The sequence below is a fragment of the Lepisma saccharinum genome, chromosome 10 (assembly GCF_977018435.1).
Source record: "Lepisma saccharinum chromosome 10, izLepSacc3.1, whole genome shotgun sequence".
NCBI classification, from domain to species: domain Eukaryota; kingdom Metazoa; phylum Arthropoda; class Insecta; order Zygentoma; family Lepismatidae; genus Lepisma; species Lepisma saccharinum.
In genome coordinates, this window is record NC_139238.1 from 67,694,085 (window position 1) to 67,706,124 (window position 12,040).

Consider the following 12,040-nt stretch of genomic DNA (forward strand, 5'->3'; position numbering starts at 1 on the left):
TTTTCATGAAGAACGTGTCAGTGCCCCCCTCCCACTCCCAGCTAGGATAATTTGCGTAACCATACCTCAACTACTGCATTGTCTCCATGTTGATCCATACAAGGATTCCCAAACTTGAGCAAGCAAACTCACGCCTATGAATTTCCACTTTGAGCACTACAGAATCGTAACACACTGGAAAAGAAGAACTGGTTCGATAGAAATGTTTTCCAATTTCAATATGGAACAAAAATAAACTTCACAAAATCCTTAAAATAATGGAGACATTAAACTCATAAATAGTATGCCCAGTACAACAGAAGAGGGGGGGGGGGTACTGGCCCTATAGACAAGGGAATAATCCCCCTGGGCCTCACCTCCTGCTAAGTTTTTTGGCCCCTTTAAAGTGTTTAACAATTAATAGAAAAATCAAATACCTTGTCACAGTATAGCTAAAAATTGAAAATAACCTGTAACACACAACACATTTCGAAAATTTGTCTCGGTTCTTATTTGAATATGAAAAGGCTTGCAGCCCTCTTCAAAATATTTGGTGAAAAGTTACATTTGAAATATCACATGTGAAACTAATGTGGATGGTAAAAGTTCATGAATTACCAAGTTTGATTGTTTAATGTGTGGCAATAAGACCTAACTGGCTGAGGAACTTCCTACTAGATTAAAAACTGTGGACAATTTATGCTCTATAAGTTTACAACAAATGGTATAGGTATAAACATAAGAGATGAAGAATTTTTTTTTCAATTGATGGCTGCAAGCAAGTAAGTTATGACATTACTCAGGGGACCCACACGTCAAGTTGCCTGGGCCTGCTGGGAATTCACTTGACCACCTTCCAGATATTTAATAATGAAACAGTCATGATGTCATTTGTGATTTGTGGTGCCCATTGACTCGTGCAATACATCTCACTCTGTTGATACATATTCGAAGTTTACAACCAAGAAAAAAGTAGTGCTCACCTCAAATAAATTTGTGTTTGAATATTGTCAGTGTTGACCGACCGATTTTGTAAATCGATTTTTTAAAAATATGTGACACTATGTGACGAATTTCAGAAGTTATACCTATATAAAATTTTAGGATCACAGAGAGAACATCCCTTCCCCCTCCCCCACTATGTCACAAATCAGAATAACTGCCAACTGGGAGTAAACAAAGCAGAGGTGTGCTATCATCTCCATTCGGTGCCAACTAAGTAACTAACTAACTCTAGCATTCTTAAACCCTTGGCCTTCCATCTGTCTCTATCCTGAGCAAGATCTATATACTCTTTTCCATCCCTACTGATTTCCTTTAGGTCCATCTCAACGTTATTCCTCCATCTTCGTCTTGGCCTTCCTACAGGTCTCTCACCATCAGGTTTCCCAACAACAATCCTGTAAACTCTTTCCTCTCCCATTCGTGCCACATGGCCTGCCCACCTAAGTCTTCTTGATTTAATCATTATAATAATATCTGGACATGAATACAAATTATGTAGTTCTAAATTATGTAACCTTCTCCACTCACCTGTCTCCTCATCCCTTTTAGGTCCAAATATTTTCCTAAGGATCTTATTTTCAAATACTCTCAATTTATGTTCCTCTTTCAATGTAAGGGACCAAGTTTCCACCCATATAATACTACAGGCAAAAGTACTGTTTTGTATATTTTAAATTTTAGTTTCTTAGATATTAAACAAGAAGACAAAAGTTTATGAAGAGAGAAGTAACATGCATTTCCTGAATTAAGTCTACTATGTTTTTCCTCATTAATATAATTTTCAGTTGTTAGTATTACTCCTAGTACTTGGATTTGGAAACTGGTTCAAATGAGATGTTATCAATAATGAGATTTTGATTGTTACATAACACTTGGTTTCGGCCTGTAAGCATATATTTAGTTTTCTCTTTGCTAACTTCCAAACCTATCTCATTAGCTGCTTTGAAAAATATTTTAGCATTATTCTTAATTGTATTTGCATCATCCCCCAGTAAGTGCACATCATCTATGCTAACAGCTGAGTCACACTGTTTAATTTTAGTCCTTTGTTAGTTTCTTTTACCTTCCTAACAGCATATTCTAAGGCAAAATTAAAGAGCAATAGAGATAATGCATCTCCTTGTTTTAACCCATTATGAATTGTAAATTTGTCAGACACATTAATACTCAGTGGCAACTCCTGGATTATTTTGGGTGTTGGAAGTTATGATAAACAGACCGAGGAAAATTTTCGAAAATGCATTCAATTACATAGTCACACTTATTGCTTGTATCTTGTACTAACCATTGCATTTATAATGTTAGCTGTAGGCTCTCCCTGCCTGTTGTGTGTGAAATGAGGACAGTTTTGCCAATACTAATCTCCTAATGCGATAAAATTATGCTAGGGTCTATTATTATTATTATACAATTATCATTAATTTATCATTTTGTGATGACTGTAGTAGTTTTAAATTTAATCATGTGGCTATTCTGGAGTTGTGAACTGTGTTATTATTTATTATAGTTAGGCAATATTAGGAATTTCGACCCTAGGATGATCTTTCAGAACTTTCTTTGAAGTAAAGTGAGGTTCCAATGCAGACAACAATTTTACTGTGCCGTAAGCACATGTCAAAACTACCTCAAGATGATGAAAAATTGTGATAATTATTTTCTCACATAGTACCAATCAGAAGTTTCGAATCAGCTGAAAACACATACTGCAGACAGATTCTTCAAGATGGTAGACGAAAAACCAATTTTCACTATTATACATGCTACATCGGGCTATCCATTTTTTTCAAAACTCTGCATTAAATATATTTTTGGGCTGTCAGGAACTAAACTCATAGTAATTTTAGGACATCTATGAAAAATATAATTAAAGCCTAGAGAAGGAGCTTCAAACAGATTAGTAGAGCTTTAAGGGGAAGAGTGAGAGTTTTGCACCAGTGGCACTGACATTAAGAAAAGAAAAACCCAGCTGGACAAGTTGCAAGTGGAAGTGTTTTTTTTAAAGTTGATTATTAAGCTAGACACGATGTTTAAAACACAGGCACGTATCCAGGAATTTCTTTCGGGGGGGGCTCAACACAATTTTTAAGGGGTATAGTAAGAACCTCACAATTGTGTGTTTAAGACCAGAGGTGGCAATTGAGTTCCAAAACGGGGGGGGGGGGGGTGCGGAGGCAAGGCTAACATTAAGAGATCATAATGTTGAGGCAAAAAAATAAAAAATGGGGAGCAACTATCCCTTAAATCGTTGCCACTGTAAGGCTATCATTTTAATCAGAACGTGAAATCGGAACATTTTTTACCACTTGACTCCTCTGTTTCCATGCATTAATATTGTGTGCCGGAACCATCTCAGTATGTGGGTTTGTCCATTTCTTCTCATCAGGCATAAAAACATCTGTTGTGTCTTTGAGTGTTTTTACGAAGCTGTTACACATGCACGGGATGGACAATCCACTCGACAACGCGAAATTCAAATTGTGGGCTGCGAACTGGACGCAGACAGCTCTCGAATATTTTTCTCTGATTCGAGCCGGAACACCACTAACGTGTCTTGTCCTCCCATTTTGTCAGCTCTTATAAAAGCCGAAACCCAACAAATTGTTCAGATTCAGGCCTTAGCACTCACTAGTGTTCAAAAATGCCTGTCACAGCTTCCACTGTCTTGTCATATATCGGCAAGAAACAAAGGAAGTCTTCTCGAATACAGGTGGATCACGAAACAATTAATGCACAGTGAAAACCCTTCCGTTCCCAACACATCTAATGTTTCGTCTCCCAGTATGATGAAATGCTTACTCATTTATCTCCAGTGACGTGCCCAAGGGAGGTTTGGTGAGGTAATAACCCCATTTGACCCAGTATTCCTTTTTTTTTTTAAAAAAAAAAAAAAAGAGGAACGTCAAAGACAGGGAAAAAATGGCAAAATCAGAACCGACCACCAACAATGGTATGCGTAATCCCTCTCCCTTCCGAAAATCCTGGGCACGCCTCTCTTTATCTCGCACACATTTTTTAAAATCAACTGACCAGAAGTTTTATCATTCCGTATTGGAGATTGAAGTAAGATGCGTTCTTCCTGCAGGTTTGGATATGATCCTTTAGGGTGCTGTCGTCTGCCTGCCTTCACACCTAACCTTAACAAGGCCCTAATTATCCATCCTTGTGACTTGGATTTTCAAGACTTAGGAAGGTTTCAGACCGAAGGACACGCAATACATGTTGATTGGAATGGGCCAATCAACAGCAACGTTTCACACCGTAGCGACACAAAAGGCCGCACAAACCTAATCTTCAGGCGACACGGTGTGAAATCTCCCTTATTAGGCCACTATCATTGTCACCTCGAAGTAGTAGTTCTTGTTGACCACAGAAAAAATTATCCTCAACCGGTGATAATGCTCCTCAGTTTTCTTCTCTCTCCTATATTTTCTGTGCTTGTTCACTATACAGGACATATACTGTATATATATATACACAGCAGTGGCGGAGCGTGGCCTTTCCAACAGTGTAAGCCTAGCATGATGAAGGTTTGTGTTTATTTTTGGGCTGGGTCAGTGATTTATCCACAATCATCAATCCCTCCCCCATTTTTTCAGAACACTTCCCTGAAATTTTTCACAAAACCCTAATTTTGGCACTAAATTTAACCTTACACCCTTTAAAAACGAAGTTACACTAAATCAGATTAAATATTCTGGATAAATCCCTGAGCCTGGTGTTTTCTTTGCTAGGCTGTATATCTCCTACATTTCAACTGATAATTACGTCAGTTTTATTCCTATCACAATGAGTAACGTAACCATAAAAAAATGCAATGTTAGATAAAATGAAGAATAATGATAATAAAGAAATGAAAACAGAAAGAAACAGAAAAGTGCTGAATACTTTTTACAACCGCTTCATAACCAAGTATCAGCTCGTACCATGAATCACAAAATCGGGGCACTTTATTTTTTGTTTCTGTTACCGTGCCTGCTAGAGAAGTGGTGGGTGGGCCTACCTACATCCACAAGTGTCTTCTTGGCAGCAAAATCCTTGCTGGACAACGGCGTCTTCAACAAGTTCTCCACCCCACCGCAGAATCATACTCGTTTTCTTTCATAATGCATGTTTGTTGTTCACTATAACACTACAGCAGAGGAATGACAGCCCCCTTTTCAATGGATGGAAGTCGCAAAGAAATACCGCGAGACTTTAACCACGCACACAACACATGAAAGGGGAAATAAAAACAAATCACATCCAAAAGCGATCACTGCTCAATGCACTGATGTTTCGGACTCAGAGGGGAATATCCCTTTCGGACATTAATAAATGCCCTCTCTTGCCTTAAAATTCCCTTATATTTCGTAAAATAAGAAAGACAAAATAAAATATGAAAGAAATGCTCGCTAATTCTGAGGATTTATCCAGAAATTTCTGTGAAAGGAGATGTAAGTGCTATCTAAGGGTAGTGTAAAAGAAAATCCTGCACCTGAAAGACCATAAACAGCCATTTCGTATGTTGTTCGAAGAGTGTTTAAACCACGGACTATGTAATGAATAATATTTTGTTCACATTTGACATGAGATTTGTAAAACTGGTTCAATATTCAGTTTTAATTAAGCATTTTAATTTTTGAAAAAGTTATTGCACTTGTTAGCTCAATTACTACCAGCTGAGTTCAAATATAAACGAAAAACAGAAATCTTAATATTTCCAATGTTTGTGCTCTCCTACAAGCGAAAAACAGAAACAAGCGTTTGCAGTGGCGTACGCAAGGGGGGGGGGTTACGGTGTTTAAACCCCCCCCCTTGAGCTTGTGAAATATTATGAAAAATGCTGTGGAAAAAAAATTAAATGGCCAATTTTTCACAGTCAAAGATCTGGGACAATAATATTACTATTACTACTTCTACTACTACTACTAATAATAATAATAATATTTGAATTATTATTTCCATGCAGCATGGAGAAAAGCACAGCATTCCAAACACACGTGTCTTTCAGTGATGCCTTGAAAATAAACACGAGGAGTTTATGAGGTTAGGTTAGGGTAACTATGATTTAAAAGAGAAAAAAAAAGTTGTTTTCTATCTCAGTTGCAACAATGTTCAATACACTGCCGTACGCAGTTTTTTTTTTTTCGGGAGGGACTGGAATAGTAAATGTGGATAGCACATAACTTCGTTTTGGAGGGCAGGATGCATAATAAAATATTTCGTATTTTTGGAGCTTTTCAGTCTATTAAAATTGTGTTCAAAGACAAAAATGGTCATCGGGATTCACTTTAAAAGAGGTTTCGCATTTACACATTTTGATTTTTTAAAGTTCTTAAGGGATTTTTATTTGAAAATTCTGATTTCCTCAAAATTTCGGTAGGGGCTGGAACACCATCGGCCACCCCTGTACGTACGCTATAGTGTTCAACGAACATGTATTTTTTTTGTGTGAACAACGAGAATTAACAAAATAAAGTTCTTGGTTCGTTGTAAGAGGCTAATGTATAGACAAAGGCTAGGCGGACAAGAATACAGTCACCAGTTCGCCTTCCCATTGTATTGTTTACCGCAGCACGTTTGAATGTCTCTCTTTAAAATGTCTCACCTTGTTGACTAGACAATTATTGAAACGACAATAAGCTTAACTATTGTAAAATGTTTTGTTGGTAAGAACAGCGAGACAATGCAGGTGTGAATTATCGGGGACATTTATGCGGGGAAGAAGCCGGAAAAATTCCAACCAATTTCGGGAATCGAATCCGGATCTCCCGCTTGATTATCACTTGTCAGACCCTCTACCGACCAGATCACCGCTGCTCCTTGGATGAGTTCCATACTTTGATTATTTCAATTTATTTTAATATATTTTCTTGTATTTATGAATCTTCTTCACCCTTGAAATGTCTCACCTCGTTGACCAGACAATTATTTCGTAACAAAGAAACCAAAAAATGCTCCCAGGATTTGATAAAAATCGAATGACTAGAAAGTAATTTCGTTCTAATGTTTTCATAAATACTATACTAAAACAGCGTCGAATAACATGGGTACCTGGGGGAAACCCTGGGGGGTAAAGGCGGTCAGGGACGTGATGCTGATCACATCATCCCCAATCACGACCTGATCAAGAAAGTGTGGGGCGTTACCCCCACACCCTATATGCCTTCATGGCGTGGTGCTATGCACAGGGGAGCACTTTACCTTTTCACCTTTTTTACTAGATTTATGTAGATCTCTACTACTTAATAGTAGTAGTAGTGGTATTAGTAGTATTATTAGTACTAATTTAGATAATTAATTAATTATAAGTATTATTAATTAATTGTGATTATTATTATTTATTTAAAGTATAATAAAACAATGGTAATGTGAATTTGGAAAAAAGTTTTTGAAATAACACCCCCCTTGATGAAATCCTGCGTACGCTACTGAGCGTTTGTATATCTAATTTTCCCGTTTCTCGCTCATTTTTAGATGTTTCTCCTTTTTCCCCTTCCTGTTAGTTTTTTGCTTCAGAATTCCCTGTTCCTGGGGGGGAAAAAAACCTCCTTGAAACACCACTGGCTCAAATTTCCTTTGCAGCCAACCATTCATTCATACCCGACATTCTCCTTGGGAGAACCCTCCTCTTGCAGGACCTGAGTCTCGCTCGCGCGTGTTCACGGTGAGCCAGTGAAGCCAACCCAAGCATAATGGTGCTAAATCTCGCACAAGTTTCAAAAGTCGTTTGGAAGTTGGGGATATAAATGAAACAAGAGGGCCGCTGTTCGTGGTAGTTGAATTTTCTCAAACTTTTCACGTATGACGTCGAACTCATCCCATTGGTTGAACCATTCGAATTTATATTTATTTCTTGTTACAAATAAATATTAATAATATGTAGATCGCAGAACAATTTAGTAGTATGTAGCATAATTATGGGGTTTAAACGAGACCATGGATGTTCAGAAGGGGCAAGGGGAGGAAGCTCTTCCTGGAAAATGAATGTCAACCATAAAATAATATATTTCACACATATCATTTCATTTCAGTCACATCAAATTATGTTAATTATTGTAAGGGCGTTGCAGAAAAATGTTAAATTCAAATTGAATTTGTATCTTTTGAGGAGGCAACTTTATTATGGGGAAAATATATCTAGTTTACCCACACCCCTGAAAAAATTACTATGCTTAATCCTCCCTGGTGGAAAGAAATACTGCGGATATCCATGAACAACACTTTTTGTAAACATAAGGTTTGCAACGCTGTTGTAAGCCTCTGGCCGGAAGGTTTACACACGTGGGTTTTGGCCCGCTCTTCTCCAGCCAGAGAACGGGCCTTGCACCCAGATGGGGTAGGCACTGCTCGTTCGCGGTCAGAAATTTGTAAGGCAAAATTCAGAAGGCTTACAGCTTTCCACAAGCAGAAGGCGGGAGATCCCATATACAATAGTCTTGGGGAGATCCCATGTGCCGCCTGGCGCTGAAGTGTTGCAATCTAACAAACATGATCTCGGACACTGGTGTCGACCCGATTTGAACTTGGAAGTTGTTTACGAATTTTTGCCAGATAATAACATACAATTTACTAGAACTAATGAAGTGTAAGCCCGGCTTACACGGCTTACATGGACGCTCCGCGCCTGATACACAGGACATATACTGTGTAGACATTTTAACGAAAAATCGGTTGAAGTCAAGGATGGCTAGGTGGCTCAGTTGGTAGAGCCCTGATTTGGTTCCTGGTAGAGTCTGCAATTTCCGCCTAAAATGTCTACATGCAACATCTTCTTGCTTTCTCTTCTCGACATTCATAAAATTTTTGGCTGTCTCTTTATGGTAGTTAAGTGTTTGAATGTGTTTCGAACCCAGTAGGCTTAAACAAAAGTATTTTTTTATACCATGAAATTCTCGGACTGCATATTCGAAATTTAGTTCTTGCAAAACTAAATCATCACTCAAAACTTTGATTTTCAGTTGATCTATGCAGCTTATTTCTGTTTTAATAAACCACCCCAATATCCGGTACTGCTGAAATATTCACTTTAGAGAGATGACCTTTGATCTCTTCGGCCCTCGAACCGAACTAGCACTACACTGAGGCCCCGGAAGTTCTGCTGTCGTCAATGTCTTCATTTTCGAATCACTATATCTTATAAAGCAATCAGAGGACGCTGACTGATCTGATCACCAATCGACTGTATGAATTGTCACACTTACCTCTGAAATCTCATTAACCGATTCTTTGTACAGATCAACCGAAAAATTGAATCCGCGTATTTATATCCTCATTATATTCTAGAACGTTCCGCAGATAAAACTGTTCGTTAATATCGCCAGTAGTTGACTCCTTCTCTCATTCAAGAACGTACCCTCTCCCGCCTTCCAGAGATTAGAAATTACAACGAATCGCGCTACGTGTGGCGCTACCTTTGTTGTGCAGCTTCCAAATGCTGACAAGTTTCTACATAGTGCTCAAGTGCGCTGCGACAACACCGAAAGCGCAAGAAGAGTGTACGTGCAATATTATAAACAGGGTTATAGAACATTCTCCGCCTTGCCTCGATAATTGTCTATCTCCTTAAATCATTGTCACATTATTCAAAAAGCCAAAAACCTGATTTTATCTAGTGTAAAATAAAAAAATCCTGGGGGGGGGCTCGAGCCATTAACAATAACAGGGGTATAAAACATGCTCCGTCTTGCCTTGATAATTATTTCTCTCCTTAGATTATTTTCACATTATTTAAGAAGCCAAAAACCTAATTTTATCCAACGTAAACTGAAAAATATCCTGTGGAAAGGGTCGAGCCCCCTGTGCCCCATCTTGGATACGTGCTATTATCAATAACAGGGTTACGGAACATTCTCCGTCTTGCCTCGATAATTATTTCTCTCCTTAAATTATTGTCACATTATTTTATTTCACACCACAATAAATCAAAAACCTCATTTTATCTAGTGTAAACCTAAAACTTTCGGGGGGGGGCTCGAGCCCCCTAAGCCCCCCTCTGGATACGTGCCTGTTAAAACATATGATTAAGTATTTACAGAATCCCATGTATTCGTTATGGGTAATCAACTTCAAGTTATGGCTAATCAAATGGGAGTTTCGACTTTTCTGACGACCAAGAAACTGTTCAACATGTTCTTTTTGTGTCCATGTACTTTTCTACACCATTGAATGTTTGATATTTCCGAGAGAACAAATAAGATAATGCTCCCATAAGCATGTTGCATGTATCCTTCTCTCCTACGGCCATCCTGTCAGTGTTGCCAAACCTGATGTGCATAAAAGAGCAAAATTTCACCTTAAATGGAGCTAAAGTTGACTTTCAATGAGCTAGATTTACGAAGGCTGGATAAAGTGCCTCCTAAATGCACTTGGATAGATATTGTACGATGGGCTATGCCCTTCGCTCATGCAGAAAAGGTGCATTCAAACAGTCTGCACAATTTCCTACCCTCCAGCTAACAGAACTAGGCAAGTAAATAAAATGCTCGTTCAGCCAAATTACACATTTTTCGTATAGTATTTTTGTCTATGCAAATGTGACTGCTTCAGGAACTGGTAGTACCCATATCAGTACACATCATTTTTCTCCTTTTTAGCCAGCCCTAGACATCATTCGCAGAATACACTACAAGAATGTAATACACAGTAACCCACACTTCTCTACGATCACTCTTATTCAAATTTTGATATTTTATATTATCTTCTGATGCCAGAAGCTCCTGATTCATTTAGTTTGATTGTCATTTGTCTCGTGTTTTTTTTTCCTAGTCTAGCATCCTCTTAAGTTTATCTGCATTCCACTGTACTGTGATTATTATTTTCTTAAAGGCTGCCTTGAGAAATATCCAACATGTCAGGTATCAAAGACGCCAAGAAGAGGAAGAAAGAGAAGAATTGCTCAGTAGGAGATTTTCGCCTAATTCTGAAGAAAACACCAGCATTCTTATAGATCACTCTCTACAACAACATTCGTCGTTACAGGTAAAAATTTTGTTTCTTTTTCTCATGCACAGTGTCTGTGTGTGCTAAACAAGAAACTTTATGTAGTTTTTTTATCATCTAATTTTGTTTTATGATGTATATGATTCAGGAGGACACAGAAGGTTTGTGCTAACTACCCTTACTGCTGTGAAAGTATTGGGGTATTATATATACAGAGTGTCCGAGAAGTCCCCATACTCCTAGATTATACAGGTTGATTCATAATTTCCTCCAGGGTTTCAAAACTTTAGAGTACAGAAGGTTGATCCGTCTATATGTGTCCGATTTTGACGTCTCATCTACTTTAGGAAAAACCACGGGACCACCAGCGGTTGCCCTCGATGTGAGCACCATGGGTCCTGGCAATAGCCCTGCACCGTAACTTCCACTGTAGGAGGCTCCGTTGAAGTACAGGAACGGGAATCTTGAGCCACTCCTCCTGGCAGGCTTTCCAGAGGCCACGGACAGTGTTGACACGACGAGATGCAAGTGCTCTTTTCAATAGGCCAAACCCGCTAAAAATCCATGGGACTGGCATCAGGTGACTTCACTGGTATGTCCTGGAAGGGAATAGCCTGGATGCCGGTGTCTGCCGCCATTTGTTGCAGAAATCTCTGTGTAGAACGAGATGTATGTGATGAGGCCTTATCCATATTCACACGGACCTGATTTATTGCATTTCCATACAAACGGGGCAGATCGTCTGTATAAATTGGTGTGAGTATATGTTGCTGATAAAATGCGGAGTTGATTTTGCAGTTTTTAGGCACTTGCCGAATCGTTAACTTGCCTTCATAGCAACATCCTGCGACAACCAGAAATCTCTTCGCGAAACTTGCTTTGCACTGACGGATGAAGTCAGGTCGGGTTCTTGCGTCTCGTGGGGTGTACGTTACGGCTCGAATTTTTCCACAATCTGATAGATAAATCCATGCTTCATCGAGTGTGGCAACAAACTTCCACTTTTCCCCGGATAGATGGCGTTCGTAGAGGCGCCTGCAGTGAGTCTTTCTCTCCCTCCGATGGGCCGCAGTGAGGAAGTGTCCACGACTTTTAAACACCATCCGGAGCTTTAATTTGTCACATAGGTTACGGT

General features: G+C 38.8%; 1 protein-coding gene across 1 annotated transcript in view; it reads left to right on the plus strand.

Moving 5' to 3' along the window:
• Membrin (golgi SNAP receptor complex member 2) overlaps positions 1 to 12,040 on the plus strand; it is a 28,917-nt gene that overhangs the window by 9,207 nt on the left and 7,670 nt on the right. Inside the window, exon 3 of the mRNA XM_083130482.1 lies at positions 10,792 to 10,944. Coding sequence (XP_082986608.1) covers positions 10,792 to 10,944 — 153 coding nt within the window. The remainder of the gene's footprint in view (positions 1 to 10,791; positions 10,945 to 12,040) is intronic.